Source organism: Lynx rufus, unplaced genomic scaffold (assembly GCF_022079265.1).
Source record: "Lynx rufus isolate CCGP_SWC_20201006 ecotype Redwood Valley unplaced genomic scaffold, mLynRuf1.p SCAF_17, whole genome shotgun sequence".
Classification (NCBI taxonomy): domain Eukaryota; kingdom Metazoa; phylum Chordata; class Mammalia; order Carnivora; family Felidae; genus Lynx; species Lynx rufus.
The window spans coordinates 45,036,689-45,057,216 of NW_025814831.1; the positions used below are offsets into that span (position 1 = coordinate 45,036,689).

At 41.5% G+C, this 20,528-nt stretch overlaps 1 protein-coding gene and 1 pseudogene across 1 annotated transcript in view; one reads left to right on the forward strand and one right to left on the reverse strand.

The window, feature by feature from the left end:
* The window catches only part of PELI2 (pellino E3 ubiquitin protein ligase family member 2), a 197,163-nt gene extending 190,425 nt beyond the window's left edge, over window positions 1-6,738 (reverse strand). The window contains exon 1 of the mRNA XM_047079598.1: window positions 6,390-6,738. Within this exon, the coding sequence (XP_046935554.1) occupies window positions 6,390-6,466 (77 nt within the window). The 5' untranslated portion in view covers window positions 6,467-6,738. The remainder of the gene's footprint in view (window positions 1-6,389) is intronic.
* Window positions 6,739-13,680: 6,942 nt separating this feature from the next.
* On the forward strand, window positions 13,681-14,399 carry LOC124512615 (60S ribosomal protein L6-like; annotated as a pseudogene).
* The last annotated feature ends 6,129 nt before the right edge of the window (window positions 14,400-20,528 follow it).

The window sequence follows — 20,528 nt, forward strand, 5'->3', positions numbered from 1 at the left end:
AATACTCGTAGGCTAAATAAACGAACAACATATTGGCAATGGCTGTTCACTAAGGAGCTGTGACAAGAGTAAGACAGCAGTTCACGAGGGCAGGGAATGCGATCGCCCTGTCTCACTCCCCTGTGCCTGGAAGAGAAGACACCCAATAAATATTTGTTGAATGAATAAATTCCTGGCTTGCCCCATGTAGCTCCACCCCTTTTCTCTCCCATTTGAGAAAACGTATCAGAATGCAAGTGGGTACAAAAAATGGCATTATTAAAGAGACATCTCAGAGTCATTTGAAACATCAACACTCTATTACTTGTCATAAGTTACTGGACACATAACTCAAAACTGATCATCACAAATGAGGTCGTTTGAGACAGTGGTTGAGAATAGCTGATTAAGACAAAGCTACGAAACATGAAGCACTTTCTGCTCTTATCATTTTATTTTCCAGAAGCTGAAATGACAATACACTCAGTAAGAACTAATAACTGACTCATTCTTACCCTCACCGTTCTCTATAACATAGGTTCTGCTCGCCCCAGGAGAAACCTTTCTTTAAAGCAAACGACGTTAAAAATTCCTTTTCAGTTATTTTTCTCCGGTACCAATGAGGTCCACCAAGTTGCTGTTGTCTCCAGTCAAAAGCCAGCCCACAGCCCCACATGCTTACTTCCAGGAGGCTGTGTTGCTGATCCCTGCACAGCGATATAAACTCACTGCACCAGCGTGACAATACTGGTCTCCCTCAAAATCGGCAACTGGTATGTTTTTGGCTTTTTGGTGTTTTGTGCGTATGTGTTTTACCTCTTGGACAAAATATGTTTGGTAAAGTTGCTGGGCTCTCGATCAGCCTGGTTTTATTTCTGTTTATATAAAGCATCCCCAAATATTGATCACATGATGAAATACAACCAAAAATGCGAAGTCCTAACAAAGGTGTCAACCTGGATGTGTTAAAAAGAGAAATAAATCTGAGAGAGCCAGACGAGAAACCACACAGACAGCCACATACTCCAAACAAGGCTAAAGTTAGTAAAGCAAAATATAGCAACCCAAAGCTAGTAACATCATGACCCTTAATAGCCTACAGAATTAGACACTCCATCCACACGAACAGATCTGAGCTCTTCAGATCACCCCACACGCTGAGTGGCAGTAAAGATTTTGTTTTATTTATGAAAAACAAAAAGACCTTTAACTTTATAAAGGATACTAGCGTTTGAAGTCTTTGGGCCCAAATTAGAGAGAGGGGACGAGAAAAGGAAAAGTATTAGGGTATATCTTAAGGTTTCTTATTACTACCGAAGGGAGGGGTAGTCAAGGCAAAGCGCCAAAGTTAAAACACAAACAGCATATAGAAATCTGGAGCTGCTTGTTTAAAAAAACAAAGACCATAAACTGTTCAAGCAACAGTGTGCTTTGTCTTATCTGACAGAATGCTGCGCCGTCCAAAGGAAAAAAGGCAGATCCCCCCACCCATCCCTGACCTTTTAGCCTTTTGAAGACCTTGATGAGTTTCCACTAAAATACTTCATTTTCAGTCATGTTTAGAAGTACACATTTGTAGAGGTTTTTACCCATTTAGATGCCAAGGATCCCTTTGGCAGTCTGGTAAAACCTACTGAGCCCTTCTCAGAAAAATGGTTTAATTGCATAAAATAAAATACAAAGGACTACAAGTGAAAATAATTATACTTAGTTATCAAGACAGTTTTAAGTTATGAGACGATAATGTATGCAGTTCTGTATTAATGCACCAAATAACAAATCTAGCAGCAGTTCTATTTGTTGCCTGTACTCATGAAATGCTAAATTTCAATCTGACTATAGTGAAAATAGAGATGCATCCCGCCCCCATCCAAGTTCAAGGGCTTCCTGAAGGACCCTAAAACCCCTTGGTTGGCTTTGGGAGAGCCAATAAAAATATATCTGGTGAAGCATCAAATTAAAAATAAAGCCTGGGAAAACAGATTATCCATTCAACTGTGCAATATTTTTCCAAAAAACCATGATGGGTCCTGAGTCAGCAAGAGAGCTGCACGCTTCAAACTGAATCCAGAAAGGGATTCAGTTTCCCCCATGCAAGTTACAAAAAGTCTGAAGCTTTGAGAAACTGACAGCACTGCTGGAGTCTGCCTTGAAGTGGGAAAACAGTGACCCGGCATGCAGTGATCCAGCTCAATTGTGAACTTGAACAAATCTCCTTCCTTTCTGGAGCCTCAGTTTCTTTTTCGTTAGTAAAATAAAAGGGCTAAACACACACCATGACCTCGCAGGTCCCTTCCAGGTCTAAAATCCTATCTTCGGATTATCTCTTCCTTATGCTGGCTTTTGTAGCCTATTTAGATTAATTTCAAAACATTATTGCCTTGCTTAAGTTTGGAACAGAAAGTCGTACCAAATCTGAATGTCTTAACATATAATCAAACACCAATGAGCCAAATATACGCATACCATTACCACCTTTTTTAAAAACCCTGTTTTGCACATATCTACTTCAAAAAAAGTAATCACAGCGTTGGTCTTTTCTGCTATTTAAAGTCAGTTCCCATTAGAATTCTAGCACCATCACCTTAAGAATATTCAAAATTAACACACAGAATGTTAACTATGCATTTTCCACACTAAACCAAGGAACAGTATTACAGGGTATACACCAGGAAGGGCCCTTAAAGATCACCTAATCCAATCATGTTTCATTATCACTTTAGACAGAGAAGGTAGAAGACTAATCCAAAGTCACAACGCTGGTTGGCAAGAAAGCAGAGATTCAATCCTGGTCTCCTGACTGTACCTTTATGCTCTCTCCACTACACTCTCAAGTCCAGACACACTTCCCCAACTTAGGCTTAAAAGGAATAGCAAGAAAGACCTGACGGTTAGACTAGTCATTTTCTCTACTCTGAATTACGTAATGGGCACAACAAGGGGTGGTGGCATGACACATTCATTGGCTGGAATCAAGAAATAAGGAAATTCCATTAATCCACCAAAAAGGTGATGACCCAACTAACATCCTAACTACCTGGCAATTCTCTTAGTACTGTACAGTATGTGAAAAGACCCATATTTGCATATGGATTTAGACATATAGCTATATGCAAATAGCTATACATATAAACCTCTTCACACATACATATACAAGTATACACATATATAGACATACACATATATACATATATATAGTTCCTCAGTCTGCTTGCCAGGATTTCTCACTAACATTTTACCATGAAATTTAAAAGAGAAAAGAAAAAAGGAGAAATTTAGAGGAAAACAAAAAGGTAGTTACACAACAGCTTAAAAAAAAAAAAGCACTGTGTTTTATAGGCAAAAGCTTCCATCAATATCACTACTGGTCATTTTTAGACATCAACACTAATTTTATCAATAAGAAAACCTACTAGAAATTCTTTACCAATATTTACATCCCAGATGATCAGATATGCAAAGTTGATGTTTGATTGTTATTGTTGTTTTAAGAGGCACTGTCTTGAATCCGATGGATAGGATATGAATTAGTAAGGGTCTCTCTTTTTTTTTTTTAATGTTTATTTTTGAGACAGAGAGGGACAGAGCGTGAGAAGTAGAGGGGCCGAGAGACAGGGAGACACAGAATCAGAAGCTGGCTCCAGGTTCCAAGCTGCCAGCACAGAGCCTGATGTGGGGCTCGAACTCAAAAACTGCAAGATCATGACCTGAGCTGAAGTCAAACACTTAACCGACTGAGCCAAGTAAGGGTCTTGTTAAAGTCTACCTACTACTCACTATTTCCCCAGCATTCTTCAATGTACTTAATATTTCTAGAGAGTCAGAAATCTACTAAGAAAGAAAGAAAGAAAGAAAGAAAGAAAGAAAGAAAGAAAGAAAACAAAAGAGAAAAGAAAAGAAAAGAGAAAAGAAAAGAAAAGAGAGAAGAAAAGAGAAAAGAAAAGAAAAGAAAAGAGAAAAGAAAAGAAAAGAGAAAAGAAAAGAAAACAAAAGAGAAAAGAAAAGAGAAAAGAAAAGAAAAGAAAAGAAAAGAAAAGAAAAGAAAAGAAAAGAAAACAAGCAAGCAGGCAGTCACGAAGGAAGGAAGTTAAGAAGAAAGAAAGCAAGCAAGAAGGAAAAAAAGAAAAGAACAATTCTTCTCAAGTATTCAAAAACCTGACCAGTATCTTCTCAGTAGTCTGATGTCAACTCACATTTCACTTCCTCAGAGAGACCTGCCCTGACCCCCTAGCTAAAGAAAGCAATACCTACCTGGGGCAGATATTCCCTAAGTTAACCTCCTTCTGTTGAGAATTTGGCAACACCTGACATTGTCATTTATAATCCATTTGTTTACTCGTTTGTTTCTGCTTACCCTGTCCCTCCACACTAAAATGAAAGCTCCTTGTTCACTGCTGGATCCTCAATGCCTAAGCAGTGCTGGCACATAATAGGTGCACATATAACTGCCGAGCGTCTGGTCCAAAATATTCAAGTGCCAACTATGTCATACTTAGTGTCTCCTGGAAAACCATTAGTCAGGGACAAAGCACATGCAATGAGTAATGCATTTACATAGCCTACTTTAGAGTAAGCCTATGATACCAAGACAATCCTGGGTATAAATCCTTTCCACGGCTTTGGAATGCCCTGCACTTCCAGCTAGAAACACAAAACCTCTCCAGGCCCACTCACACGCTGCTTCTCTGAAACATCTCAACAATGATTTCCTCAAAAGGAAATAATGAAATAAAGTTCTGGCATAAGTTAATCTTTCCTGTCAGGTTCACAGAGTATGTTAAACATGCTTTGAAGCCAGACACACAAACAAAATCAAACTCCACAAAATTAGGTTGGGCTGAAGTTACATAAGACCAGCTAACCTCCTGCTTTCTCCCTCATTCCGCCCTCCTTCCGGTGAACCCTGACATCTGTCTTTTCAGCACAATTCAGATGCAGGTGACAAAAACCGCTTATCTGCAAACTTCAAAATAGGTAATGAGATTTCCAATATTATTCCACTTAATACTGTAGCAACTGTAGCAACAAAGTGAGGAGGAATAGACAACTTCCAGCTGTACTGTGTCTGGAAGCTTCTCTTAAAAATTCTCTTCAAAATTATTTTTAAGCCCACACTTCAAGGCATTCAGTTATCAAAACACGTTTTTCAGAGTTCCCTGAGTTTTTCCATACCCGTGGCTCTTCATATGTGTGAGAAGCTTACCTATCAGCACAGATGACGGTCTGAACACAGGTCTTTCAAGAGAGAGGACAAAAGCGCGGTTCCCAGGAGTGACACATCCAAAGGAGAAAATAATCCTTTCTCCTCCTAAATATTAAATCCAAGTTGCTTCCTCTCCCGAGTTTCCTGCACTTCCCTCCTCCCCATTCTGCTCCCCTTTCACTGCCCACTTTATCCTGCTTTAATCCTACGAAGCCTCTCTCCCGGCTTATTAAGGGTAAACAATAGAAATGTCACAAGGAAACTCAGGAAGTAGATGAAGTCTCTAATTGCTGCCGTTTAACGATTGTGGATAATTACTATCTTCAAAATGTGGTTTTCACAAGCGGAGAGGGAGCCGAGGCGGGCGAGCTCCACGCCGCCAGGAGCACATCAGCGAGGCCGCGGCCCGGGACGGAGGGGATGCGGCCCCGCGCCCCGGGGCCCCGGCAGGCGCAGCCGCGTCCCTGCCCCCCCACCCCCAACCCGCGGACACTGGCGGCTGGGAAAGCGGAGGGCCGGCCTGCCCGCCCAGGTCACAGACAGTTCACAGCCCCCGGCTGCGGCTACCCGCGGCGGTCACCATAACAATATGCAAAGCGCTACCCGCGGACGCCTACCCCACAGATCTCGCTGCCCGCGGCAGCCAAGCCCGCAGCGCCGCGCTCCGAGTTCCGGGACCCGAGACCACAGTCCCCCGGGGCAGAGGGGTCCCGGGGACCGGGCTCCACCGGCCTTTCAGCTTCGCCAACTGGGGGGTCTCCTCCGACACCGCGAGGTGCCTGCGACGGTGGCGCCTTGGCCCGGTCCCTAGCGGCCCTCCCCGACCCAGGACGCGCGGGGAAGTCGAGCAGGGGTCCCCCGCGGTACGGACCGGGACTTGGTCCCTGAACGCGGCGCCTCGCGGGGCGCGGTGTCGCCACAGTCCCTCCCTTCCCGGGGCCGGCCCCGCTCCGCCACTTCCTCGGCTGCCGCCGTCCTCCGCCGGGAAGGCGCGTCTCGGTGGTCTCTGCAGCGCCCCGCGCGCGCTGATGGGGAGCACCGCTCCCCGGGCGCCTGCCGCCCGGGCCCCTGAGCCGCCCCCGGCGCCCCAGCCGCCCCCAGAGAGCGCCCGAGCCGTCCTCCTGGCCCCGCTCGGAGATGCGGGCGCCCGGCAGTCACCCAGCCCCGAGCGCTCGCCGCCCGCCGCCTCGGAGATCTCGGGACTCACCCTAGTACTACCAGCTCCCCATATTTCACAGGCTCCTTATTGGGGGCGCAGTGCTCCTCCTGGCCGGGGGAAAACATGGAGCCCCGATCGGCCGCCGCCGCCGCCTCCTCCGCCGCGATCCCCGCGGAGTCCGCGCCGCCGCTACAATCCCATCCTGAGAACGGGGTGAGCGCGCCGGGGAAGGGCACGGCGGCGAAGGGGGCGCGGGGCGGCCAGTCCCGCGGCTGCTCCGTCGTGGCTGTGCGGCTGCCCCGCCGGGCTCCCCGGAGCTCCGCTCGCCGCCGCCGCTCCGAGCAGGACTCGGCAACAAATGGGACCGGGCAGCAGGGGGACCTGCCCGCGCCAAGCGCCGCCGCCGCCGCCGCCGCCGCCGCCGCCGGAGCCCCGCCAGGGAAGGAGGGAGGGAGAAAGCCAGCGCGGGAGGGGCGGGGGCAGCGGGCGGGGGAGGGGCGGGGGCAGGACCGCAGAGCCGCCCCGCCGGCGCGCGGGCAGGTGGGAACCGCCCGGCCCTCCGCCCGAAGCCGCGCTGCCCCCCGCCCTCCCCGCGCCCCCTCCCTCCGGCGCGTGGGGCGGCCAGCACCCTCTCCCGCCCCCCTCGGGCCCCGCGGTGGATCGGCCCCCGTGTTATGTAAACATAGAGTAAAAGGGAAAGGAAGTTCTTAAAGGAGCAGCTCTATTTTTTTTTCTCTCGCTTCCTTCCCCAAACTTACAGCACGGGGTTCTCAGCCCTTGCAACCCAGTTCTCTAGCTGCTGAAAACTGCACAGGATCCCGGAAACGCAGTCCTCGAGGTTCCCAAGCCTAGCCTAGCAGTCCCGGGTTTCCTTAGATGTAAAAAAAGAACTTCCTCTCGGAGTTAGAGAGCATTTGCTTTCTCGGTGCCATTGTGCAGCGGCGTACATCTGTAACACACGCACCTGGGCGCCTCCTCCTCTTCCAAAATCAAGTCTTTCAAAGCTTGGAGGTATCTAGAAATCTGGAGGGTTTTGCTAATTGGTGCTGGATTAGAGGGAGTTTTGAGTTTTGAAGGCACTTGGAGCACCCTGCCAGTGTATAGGGTATAGCTACCCGGTTTGTGGTCAGCAAAGTTCCACAGGATTAAAAAAAAAAAGGGGGGGGTTGGTTTTTGGGTTTTTTGCTTTTTTCTTTTTTTAATCCATACTCCATCCACTTTTCTCATACTTTCTTTCACTACCCTAAGAAATTTAAGAGGAACTTACCTGGGTGAACTTTTTAGTGAATATAAATGTTCCTTTATTACCATAATGTAGACAATGCACTATGCTATGGCTTTAATATGGTTTGGGGTATAATAGATGTACTCACTGCTGTTTTTCATCATGCAGGATTTTATTGTTTTACCATTTATTAAGCACTGGTAACATGCTGGAAACTGCATATTATTGCCAGTCACTGCCTCCCAAGTCTGCTAAATATTTAAAGAAATAAATACTGCAAAAGCTACCTTGTGTATAAACAATGACTGATTAGCCGTGACCCTAAGAAAGGGCTAGAAAAAAAATAATCACATCTATCACCTTCCACTCTGCCATTTGGCACCCTTTGCCTAACATTCTCTGACACGTTATTACTACAGTTACATGATGCTTCAGAAAATTTTACTTCAGTTATTAACTGATTTTTTAAATTGAGGCTTTAGAAATAAATTACTTCAATAACTACAGCTACACCGTTGGTAAGCCAAACACACACACACAAAACTGAAACCATTAACTTGTTTCAGCTAAGTACAGAAATTCTATACTTCAGCTGAATACAGCTATTCTGCACATTTTATAAATTCTCTGTATTTTTAAATATATATTCTGTTTTACTTTAAACCAACAATCCTTCACTAACGGGTTAAATGTCTTCTCACTAGTGTTTTGATGTGAATTTCTGTCTGAATTTGTTTGATTAATGTTACCTTCATCTGTGGACTCTATGCTTCTACTTACCATGTAGAAGTGTTACTAGCAAAGATCTATCGGAATCATGCCATAGTTATGCAGTCCCCTGTTATTATAGTACTTGGCCCTGTCATTCTAACTTCTCCAGGCTTGTTCTGTTGCTGCTACTGCTCTCTAGGCTGCAATTACCTCCTCCCTCCTTCTCTCTTGGCATGCTGTGCTTTTGTGCATTGCATTACACTATTCTGGCTCCATTTCCTCCTTGCTGTGCTCTGCATCTGCTCTTAGGAAGATAGAAACAAATATTTATTAACCTCCTACTAAGTTCCAAACACTAGCCTGAGAGTGTCCCATAGGATGCCCCAGTCTTCGAAGGTTCTTCATTCTACCTGTCTGCCCATGGTGCCCCTGATTTTCAGAAGGGCAGTGCTTTCTGTTCGCCCAGCATGTCTTTGAGCATGTTTATGGTTCTGACGCAGGTCTGTCTTTATCAGAATTATTTAGGAACTGTTGCTTTGAATAAGTTTTTGTATCAGGGGAGACTTTTATCCTAGGCAGCTCAGGGCTTGAAGACCAGGTTTATAAATCACTCCCAGACCTGAAAGCCTCAGGAATGTATACAGCCGCCAGAAGTGGAAATCCAAATGAGCACATGGGCTGAGTGAGGACTGCGGCAAATTGGCGAGCCTGTGCCATCTAAAATGAGCATCGCTCTTCTGCAGATAATGGTTACCGTGTGACAATAACAGGTCACTGTTGCTAAATTTAACTTTTCTTAAAACCCATATCCGGAATTTTATGCCAAATTTCCCAATTTCCAACTGTCACGCAACTCATTCAAGTTGATTTTTTTTAAACACTTTTTTTTTTTTTTTTTTTTTACTACATTGGGCTCAAGGTCTGCAAATTTGCATTTTCTGATTTCAAGGAAACTTACAAAGGTAAAGGTAAAGGAACACACACACACACTCTCTCTTTTTTTAATCTTTATTTTTGAGACAAAGAGACAGTGTGTGAGTGGGGGAGGAACACAGAGAGAGGGAGACACAGAATCTGAAGCAGGCTCCAAGCTGTCAGCATGGAGCTCCATGGGAGGCTCAACGTGGGGCTGGACGCAGGGCTGGATGCAGGGCTGGATGCAGGGCTGGATGCGGGGCTCATCATGGGGCTCATCATGGGGCTCGTCATGGGGCTGGAACTCACAAACCACGAGATCATGACCTGAGCCGAAGCCAGATGCTTAACCGACTGAGCCACCCTGGCGTCCCAGTAAAGGAACACTTTTACGTGGTATCAAATGGCAACGATGGGAGGGGAGCAGAGCAGTGGGGCATAAACTTAACTTTTTCAGAGTTGGTGACTTATGTCCCTTTGCAAGGCGGCTTGCACCTTTCTCTGCCCATCCTTTTTGGAGTTTTCTGCTCACAAGTTAAGCCCACTGGAACATTACCCCTACCGTCCCTAGCTAGTATTAGGAATCCGGTTGTAGCATAAATTTATCTCTTCTTGAATGTAACTGTTTTAGTTTGTAGCTTCAGGCTGATGGGACAATCTGGCTGTGCCATCTGCCAACCCCCCGAAAGCCACGGTGGGTTTGACCGACCTAGCTGCCAGGGCAGACCCGCCCATCCCCTCCCTGCTCGCCATTCCATTTACATCTTTCCTAAACTACTCTCCTAAAGAGGATGGCCCACTCACTGCATCCCACAGGGAGTTGATGCTATTTCTTGGGCTACTAAAGGCCATATGTTTACTACACAAATAAATAATGTAAGGCGTTCTCTTGATTTCTCTCCCTGTGATGTCTACCTCTTTTAAGTTAGAATGAAAACATTTAGTGAAGAAGTTTGCTTGTCTTAACCATACTCTGAATGAAGCCAATCAAAAACCTTCCAGTACTTCCAGAAGAAAGAGTCTAATTTCTGATCACTCTATATTCTACCTTACATGTTTATGTTTGCAGACTTAAAAGAGTAAAAGGAGACTTTAAAATCTTATTTTATTTTAGTCATCCATAGTCTCATTACCCAGAAAACAGCCTTATGACATTTTTTTGTGGATTTCCTTCATCTTTTTTAGTTTTAATTTTTTGACAGAGCAGTGATAATATGATTTGTAATCACCCTTTATACAGCTTGTTACCTCCCCCCGTTTTTACCTCATGTTATATTGTGAGTTTTCTCTTGCCAATAAACTTCATAAACATTTTTGTTGTTTTATCATATATGTCAGCTTCTACTAACCATTCCTTTCTCGTGGAACATTGGGAAGATTTCTAAATTTTGGTTTTATAAATAAACATATTTGCATTTGTTATTGCTGCATGGGAACAGACTCCTACAAGTAAAATTATTACATCAAAGGGTACAAACACTTTTAAGACCCTTTGATGCATATTTCCAAAGTGTTTTCCAAAACGGTTATGCCTGCCAATTTACACTGTAACTAGCAGTAAATGAGAGAGCTGCCTCAGGGAACTCTCACCAGCTTTTAAAACCCTTGCTAATGTGACAGGTGATCATTTTTTATTTGCATTTCTTTGATTGCTATTGTGAGGTGTACCCACTTTTTATTATCATGGTAGAAAATGCATAACATGAGATCTACCCTCAACAGATTTTTTTAGAGTACTGTATGGTGTTGTTTAAACACAGTGCTGTCCAGCAGCTCTCCCTAACTTTGTCATCTTGCACGACCAAAACTTTATACTCCTTGAACAGCAACTCATTTCTCTTTCCTCGCAGCCCCTGGCAACCACCATTGCACTTTCTACTTCCGTGAGTTTGACAATTTTAGATACCTCGTATAAGTGGAATCGTGCATTATTTCTCCTTCTGTGCTGGCTTAGTTTTTAGCAAGCTGTCCTCAAGGTTTACCTATGACATGGCATAAAACAGGATTTCCTTCTTGTTATGGCTCAATAATATTCATTTTATGTATACACTACAATTTTTTTTATAGGTTCATCTGCCAGTGGGCCTACAGGACAGCTACAGGTTGTCCTCACCACTTGGCTATTGTGAATAATGCTGCAATGAACACAAAAGTGGGGATCTCTTTGGGTGCCTGACTTCAGTTATTTTGAGTAAACACCCAGAAGTTGAACTGCTAGATCATATAGTTAGTTCTATTTTTAATTTTTTTTGAGGAAACTCCCTTTAGTTTTCCATAATTGCAGCACCATTTTATATTCCCACAAGCGGGCACAAAGGTTCCAATTTCTCTACATCCCCATCAACATTTGCTATTTTTGGGGTTGTTTTGTTTTGTTGATAGTGAACATCCTAAAAGGTGTGAGATATCTCATTGTGGTTTTGATTTGCATTTCCCTAGTAATTGGTGATGTTGAACATCTTTTCATATATCTGGTATTTATCTTCTTTGGAGAAATATCTATTCAGTTCTTTTGCCCACTTTTAAGTTAGGTTATTTCTTTTTTTGCTATTGAATTATATGAGTTTCTTATGTTTTTTGGATATTAACTCTTTATCAGACATATGGTTTGCAAATATTTTCTCCCACTCTATAGGTTGCATTTCCACACTGTTGGTTATTTCCTTTGCTATGGAAAAGCTTTTTAGTTTGATGTCGTCCCATTTGCCTATTTTTGCTTTTGTTGCTGGTGCTTTTTGGTGTCAAATCCAAGAAATCATTGCCAAGACCAGTATCATAAAACATTTCCCCTTTGTTTTCTTTTAGGCGTTTTACAGTTTCAGATCTTACATTCAAGTCTTTGATCCATTTGAGCTGATTTTTTTGTATGGTGTAAGATGAGGGTCCAATTTCATTCTTTTACATGTGGATATCCAGTTTTCCCAGCACATTTATTGAGGGGACCCTCCTTTTCCATTGTGTCTTCTTAGCACCCTTGTTAAAGATTTGTTGACCGTATTTGTGAATGATTGTTCCTGGACTCTGTCCCATTGGTTTGTAAGTCTGTCTTTATGCCAGTACCATACCGTTTTGATTACTGTAGCTTTGTAATATGTTTTGAAATCAGGAGGTGTGAGACCTCCTATTTGTTCTTTTTAAGATTGTTTGGGCTCTTTGGAGTTCTTTGTGGTTCCATATGAATTTTAAAATTGTTTTTTCTATTCTATTAAAAAGTTGGGGTTTTGACAGATTGCATTAAATCTGTAGGTTGTTTTAGGTAGTATGAACATTTTAACAATACGAAGTCTTCCAGTCCACGAACAGGAGATGTCTTCCCATTTGTGTCTTCTCTCATTTCTTTCATGGATGTTTCATACTTTTTAGTGTAAAACTCTTGGCTCCTTGGCTTCTTCCTAAGTATTATATTCTTTCTTATGCTACTGTAAATGGCATTGTTTTCTCAGTGTCCTTATCAGATAGTTCATTGTGGGGGCATCAAAACACATCTAATTTTGGCATATTGATTTTGTGTCCTGCAACTTTACTGAGTTCTTTTATTACCTCTAACGGCTTTTTTTGGTAGAACTTTTAGGCATGCCTACATATAAGATCATGTCATCTGTGAGCAGAGATAATTTTACTTCTTTTCCAATCTCGATGCCTTTGATTTCTTTGTCTTGCCTAACTGCTCTGGTTATCTTGCCTAACTGAATCGAGGTGGCAAGAATGGACATCCTTGCCTTTTGTTCCTGATCTTAGAGGAAACACTTTCAGTTTCTCACCATTGAGTTTGATATTAGCTGTAGTCTTTTCATACGTGGTCTTTCTTATGTTGAGATAACTTCCTTTTATTCCTGGTTTGAGGTTTTTCTTGTTTTGTTTTGTTTCAATCAAGAAACGGTGTTAGATTTTGTCAAATGCTTTTTCTGCCACATATGAAGAGCATCATGAGATTTTGATCCTTTATTCTGCTAATGCGTCAAACCATCCTCATACAGCAGGGATAAATCTCACTTGGTCATGGTGTATGATCCTTTTAATATGCTGTTAAACTTAGTTTGCTAGTATTTTGTTGAGAATTTCTTCATCTATATGCATCAGGGATACTGGCCTGATGTTTTTCTTTTTCTAGCTTTGGTATCAGGATAATACTGGCTTCATAAAATGAGTTTGGAAGTGTTTCCTCTTCTTCAACTTTTTGGAAGAGTTGGAGAAAAATTGATGTTAATTCCTTAAATGTTTAGTGTAATTGCTCTTTCCCATCTTGCAAGATGACAGGTGAAATGCTGAGAAGCTCAATACTGAAGAGAAGAAACCTGGGGCACCTGGGTGGCTCAGTCAGTTAAGTGTCCAACTTCTGCTCAGGTCATGATCTTGCGGTTCATGTGTTCAAGCCCCACATGGGGCTCTGTGCTGACAGCTCAGAGCCTGGAGCCTGCTTTGGATTCTGTGTCTCCCTCTCTCTTTGCCCCTCCCCCACTCACAAAAATAAACATTAAAAAAAAAAAAAGTAACCTCAAGACTAAAACACCTAAAAAGGGGAAGCCCCACTGCAGCTGAAATCCTGTCCTAGTCAGAGGAATTGGCAGATATTCCCGATCAGCTATGTATTCCAGAAAGGCCATGTGCAAGAGGAAGTATTCAGCAGCTAAATACAGGGTTGAAAAGAAAAAGAAGGGGAGGGTTCTTGCTACTGTCACAAAACCAGTTGGTGGTGACAGAATGCGTAGGTATAATCCTACTGAAGATGTGCCTCAAAAGCTGTTGAGCCACGGCTAAAAACCTTTCGGTCAGCATGTGAGGAAGCTGCAAGCTAGTATCACCCCTGGGACCATTTTGATCATCCTCATTGGGTGCCACAGGGGCAAGAGGGTGGTTTTCCTGAAGCAGCTGAGCAGTGGCTTGCTATCTGTGACTGGACTGCTAGCCTTCAACTGAGTTCCTCTGTGTAGAACACACTAGAAATCTGTCCCTGGCACCTCCACCATTGATATCAGCAATGTGAAAAATCCCCAAATATCTCACTGATGCTTGCTTCAAGAAGAAGCTGTGTAAACTCAGACACCAGGAAGGTGAGATCTTCCACACGGAGAAACATGAGATTATAGAGCACTGTGAGGTTGATCAGAAAGCTGTGGACCCACAAAGCTGTTCCTCAATTTCAGGGCTACATCCACTTTGTGTTTTCTCTCACAAATGGAGTGTACCCTCACAAATTGGTGTTCTAGATTTCTTACAAAGAACCTAATTAAATAACTGATAAATGATAGATGATACATAGATAGATAGATAGATAGATAATAGATAGATAGATAGATAGATAGTGGAAGTCACCAGTGAAGCCATCATCCTGGAATTTTCTTTGTTGGAGGTTTTTGATTGCTAATTCAATCTCTTTACTAGTTATAGGTCTGTTCAGGTTTTCTATTACTTCACAATTCAATCTTGGTAAGTTACATGTTTCTAGAAATTCATCTATTTCTTTTAGGTTATCCTGTTGGTTGGTGTAGAGTTATTCTTCGTACTTTTGTAATCCTTTTTATTTCTGAAGGAGTGGTAATATTTATTTTATTTCTGATTTTATTTCCTGGAGTCTTTCTCTTTTATGCTTAGCTAGTCTAGCTAAAGACTTGTCGATTTCATTGATGTTTTAAAAAAAAAAAAAACAACTCTTAGTTTTGTTGATTTTTTCTATTCTCTATTTTGTTTATTTCTGCTCTAATCTCCATTGCCTTCCTCCTGCTAACTTGTGGCTTAGTTTGTTCTTCTTTTTCTAGTTCCTCGAGGTGTAGAATTAGGTTGTTTACTTAAGATTCTATGTCTTTTGTAGTATAGGCATTTATCATCATAAAGTTCCCTCTTAGTACTGTTTGCTGCATCCCATAAGTTTGGTATGTGGTACTTTTATTTTCATTTGTCTCAAGATATATTGTAACTTCCTTTTAATTTCTTCTTTGCCCCATTGATTATTCAAGAATATGTTGTTTAATTTCCAAATATTTGTGAATTCTCTAATTTTCTTGGCTATTTCTAGTTTAATTCCATTGTGGTCAGAAAAAAAATATGAATATGATTTCACTCTCCTTAAATTTGTTAACATTTGTTTTGTTATCTAATGTGTGACCTATCCTGGACAATGTTCTATTTGTACTTGAGAAAAACGTGCGTTCTGCTGTTGAGTTAAGGTAGTCACTTTCTAAACAGACACACGGTTGGGTCATGTTGAACTTGTGGTCAATAAAATTTTAACTTTTTGTCAGGTGAATTGCTTTTAAGCAGGACACATTTCACTAGGAACTGTATAACTGAATTACTGAATCTAAGTGAAATATTAAATATTTATTTCTGTTGTATTTCCAATTTATTAGGTTTAGGCTACCCTATAGGTCCTTTCCCCCCCTCTTTTAAAGAGGCTTTAATTATTGTAATAAGTAATACATACAGGTAGTAAACAATTCAAATAATACAACAGAGTGAAAAATGTTTTACTCCCATTTTCATCCTGCCATTCTTCTCCCTAGTGGACACCACTGTTATCAATTTCTTGTGTATCTTTCCAGTGCTATTCCTTGTATATATTTGTATAAATAATATTTAAGAAAACACACAGAAATGGAAGCACACTAAACATACTATTCTATACCTACCTCCTTCCACTTACCAAGGAGACCAGGAAAGACCTCTTTAAGGAGGGCTTTGAGCAGATAGCTGAATTATGACGAGACAGAGTCACCTGTGCAAAATCTGTGGAAGATCCAAGGGAAAAATGATATTCCATCTAGAAGATATAGCAAGTTCAAATGCCCTAAGATAGAAATGAGCTTGGCCTATACTAGCAGCAGAATGAACTCCATGTTGTCTAAACTTACTGAATGAGCAGGAAAGTATTATAAAATTAAGTTGGAGATGTAGGTAGAAGCCAGATCATACAGGTCATCAGGATAATGATGTGAACATTTGCTTTGCTTCTCTGTGATACAATAAATCACTAGAGAGTTAGGTATGGTTGTTGAAACAATAAAAACAAAATCACCTAACAATGTTACCTATGTAGATACGAGACCATAACATGTAAAATCAAGACAGACATTTTAGAAGCTCCACGATAGATGATTAAAGAATTAATTTTTCCATTCTTAGCTCAAGGCCAGAGTTACTGTGGACAATGAAGCATACTTGTAACAGTGAGATAGCCCTGGAAGACAGCCTCCTTACTGTCAATCGCCACTGAGCCGGGGACACATGGAAAGAGGTTAAACTGAGGCAGAAGAAAGGCATCCTAAAAGAGTAAAGAAAGGGCAAGTTTAAGAGCCAGAGACCTCAGTTCCATATCACTTAATCCCTTTGTTCCTGTCTTACTTATCCCATCTGTGAAATAAGAATAATTTCCTGCCTATATATCTCACAAAGTTTTTGAGAAAATCAAATGAAATAATGCATGTGACAGTAACTTGGGTGCTGCAAATAAAACGTGTATAGTCTTGTCATTTTTTGAATAAAACTGCAGGAAAAATTTTGTAGGGCGGAGGATGTGGAAATATTAAATAAAAATGAATCAGTAAATGTGTTAAAAACTTCCTGTACTTGTTCTGTGCAGTCCTGCAATAATAAGTCAATTTGATAAATATTTATTTAGGACCTATTATTTTATGGCACCATGACAGATAAAGCAAATGATAGAAGTGCATGAAAGACAGCAGGAAACCAGGAGTCCCAGGAGCTCACGTTTTGGAGGTAAACTCTTAATCCCAAAACAAGGGACAGAGGGAGGGTATGGGACTCTGAATGGCACGGTCTGTGCAGCCTCTGGCTTTCCTGCTAGTTGTGAGATGTTCCAGTTGTAGCAACTAGAACCTTAGAACCTAAATAAGAAACGAATCCAAATGAGAATGCTCTCTACACTGTAAGGTGCTCTGCAGCTATATGATTATGAGGGAGTACTAAAAGATCAGTTGATATCAGAAAGCTAAATCTAAAATCCTGATCTACTGTTTTATCCACTTCCAACTTGCTTATGGGTGTCCCTCCGATCTTGAATCACACTGGATGCATTTGTTTTATTCTTCCTTTTTCATGATCTTTTAGATTCAGCCATTACAATTGCTTACGTCAAGTGGTTGGATGTGTTTAGCTGCAGAATCAACACATGAGACACAGTGACCTAATCTCCACTACCACGTGCCAGTTCACATGAAAAATCCAAGGGCACACTGATACAGACAGCCCAGCACAGATGGGACTGATCCCCACGGTCAACAGTGAAAGTCGGCACGAGCACCAGATAACAGGTAAATGTTGTAACTATTCCCCTAAGCTAAATAATAAGGCAAAATGACATTTTTCATTCTTTTTGAAGGACCTTGAACCAAGGTTGCAGCTTATTCACGGTAAAGGGGAAATTAAACACGTTAAGACCCACAAAATCAAAAGTGTCAATGCACAAAAATCCACATGCCTGGTAAATTTAAGTTCCTATTAACCTTTCTCTTTGCTTGGTCACCAATCAGTTTCATGAGGGGTCTTTCTCCTCTTGCACTCAATCCTTAGGTTGTGATTAACTAAAGTCAATATGCAAAGATCTGCAGTTCACCAAAAACAAGCCATAAATACATAAAAGGGAAGCAAAGAATCTTAGCCGAACTAACCACATTTATTTCTTCTATGAAATAATGAACATTTTATTACATGTTAAGCGTTTTATTAACTGTATCTTCGTCTATGTTCAGACCAACAGATGCTGAAAGCTAGTTAAAAAAAAAAAAAAAACTTAAAAAATCAAATCCCTTGCCCTCCCCTCCTTCTCTAGGCATTTTAAAATTCATAATCTTTCTGGCATTTATCACAGACTCACCATATGTTTGCTACTATACATCATATTCAATACAGAACTTTCTTGCACTCTATAATCTTTTTATAATAAAATCATATGGATATTAAGTTGAAATGTCGATAGCTCTAAGCATAGTTTTTCATTCATAATTAGATACTTTATTCAGCAACTTTTGAGGATAATGATACACCAGCTATCTATTACTGCAAAACAAAACCCCCCAAAAGTTAGCAGTTTAAACCAAAAACCAAAAACCACCCTTGGTCCCACCCTAGGTTAAAGGGTGAGGGCCATGAAGTTCTAACATGGCTGCTATGGAAGCAAGCAAGAAGGCAGGATGTGGGCTGAGAAAACACCTCCAATTGTCTCCTACAACTATAATTCCAATGGAAAGAGAGCAGAAACATTTGATTGTAAACAAAATGTTAAAGTATGAAGGTATTATATTTAGTACTACGTGTGGGATAAAAATGAGTAAGAACATAGCCAAAGAAGACACATTAAGCTAAGTAGGTAAGGCATAGTGAAAGGGGCCAACTACATAAAAGGAGAGAAGGAAGTTCATTCCAGGCGAGATATCTGAAAGATCTGAAACACAGGATGAATAATTCAAACTTAAAAAAAAAAAATCTCGTTGAAGGTTTTGAAACAGGAGGTGATGAGGTCAAAATGGCAGGAGAGATATTGACATTCAATCACTTAAAATAAGTTAATAGACAGTGAGTGTCTATGGTGTGCCAGACCTTGTGCTGAACCCTGGGATTGTTTGAGTGGTGTGGTTCTAGAGCATCTGAAGGGTATACCCTGCCTGGAGGACAGCCAAAGGATTCTACTCTTGCGTGTCACTGCAGAGAGAATGACGGTAAAGTGAGGACAGCTCAATGACAAAAAAAAAAAAAAAAGCAAATTAGAAAGGAACATCACCTTTAGTATAAAATTTCACTTTTCATTCTTTAGTTTTCTCTGCCTATAACTAAAGATAAATATGGATAATGTTATACTTCTTTCACAGAGTCAGCAAAGCAAAGTTTGATTTTATTTAGAGTATTAACAAAAAGCAAACAGCAAAGTTTTATTTAGAGTATTAACAAAAAGCCCAGTGTCAAACAGGAACTTTGTGGCTGATCATCACATGGCCTTTAATAAGTCTCTACCTCTCTAAGCCTTAGTCTTGAAGTGCAGTAGCTAATGATAATAACAACACAGACTGTTTATTATTGCCAGGCACAGTTGTACGGGCTTTATACAAATTAACATATTTAATCCTTACAATAACCAGATGAAATAGATCATTATCCTCACGATATAGATGAAAAAATTGAGGGATAGAGAATTTAAGTGTCTTGACCAGGGTTATACAGGTAGTAAGCAGCAGAACTGTGCTTTAGACTCAAAATATCTGGTTCCAGAATCCATGTGATATGCTATGATGCCTTGTAATTACTTTTTAAATTAAAAAATACTTTGATTTATACTTCTTGGAAATATTGGCTGAATGTCCTTTTATATGGCCACACCATGAATAGTTGGTGTCATACATACACTTCTAGCATGTAGGACCATTTAACCAACTGGATATACTTCCTTGTCCTAAAGTGGCCAAAAGCACAGGGCCAAAGACGCCTATTCATAACATACTATAGGGAGGGGTGGGGGAAGGGGTCAACCCTCCAGTAAGAGCTTGGGGTTCTGAGGCCATTTGAGGGGCCCAGTATTTCCCCTTAGCATGAAAGAGAGCCGTTTCTCTCCCGGCGGATGCCAGTGACCACGGGCTCAGTCTTCGGTTTCTACTGGACTACCTCGGCACCACGCATGTGCGCAGAGATGTGCACGCGCACGCAGACTCACACGCTCTCCACTCAGGTTGGGCGCTCTCCTCGTTGTTACGGGAGAAAGCAATACCCAGCTTTCTCCCAGAGCATTTTTCCCTAGCTGCCAGAGGGGCTAGTGCAGCTGGCTGGGAAGTTTGCCTGCATCAGCATGGATGAGGGAGAGGTCCAAGCGTGTTGCTTTGGGAAAGCAGGCCAACATTAAGATGCTTTGCATGGCTGCTAACCCCCAATTTTCTCAAATTTCATTACTGAAAGGATCAATGTCAGTGTAATAAATATCATATTATCAAGTTTCACGGTCTAATATCAGTTGGCAGCCCGTGGCCTTTCTACATTAGTTACCATAAACACACCAAATGTAGGTGGGATATTTGGGGCTGAATTGAAGCAAGCTCTTGGTAACGGCGTTAAAATTACAAATTTTACACAATTAAGTTAAAATGGTATCATTAAAAAAATTTTTTTAATGTTCACATTTACAGTCATTGCTAGTCAGTCTTTATTTTAATTTTTAAGATATAAGATTATCCGTATTTTACAAAGCTAATTCTTCAATAAATTCATGTATTAGTTTTGAAGAAAGCAGATTTTTAAATGAGTAAATTATCAGAGAAAAGTTCAAGGCTACTTACAATCTCTTTTATCTTCTTAGGCCTCAAAAGTGTCCCCAGCTTTTTCAATCCTTTCCCTGGAGT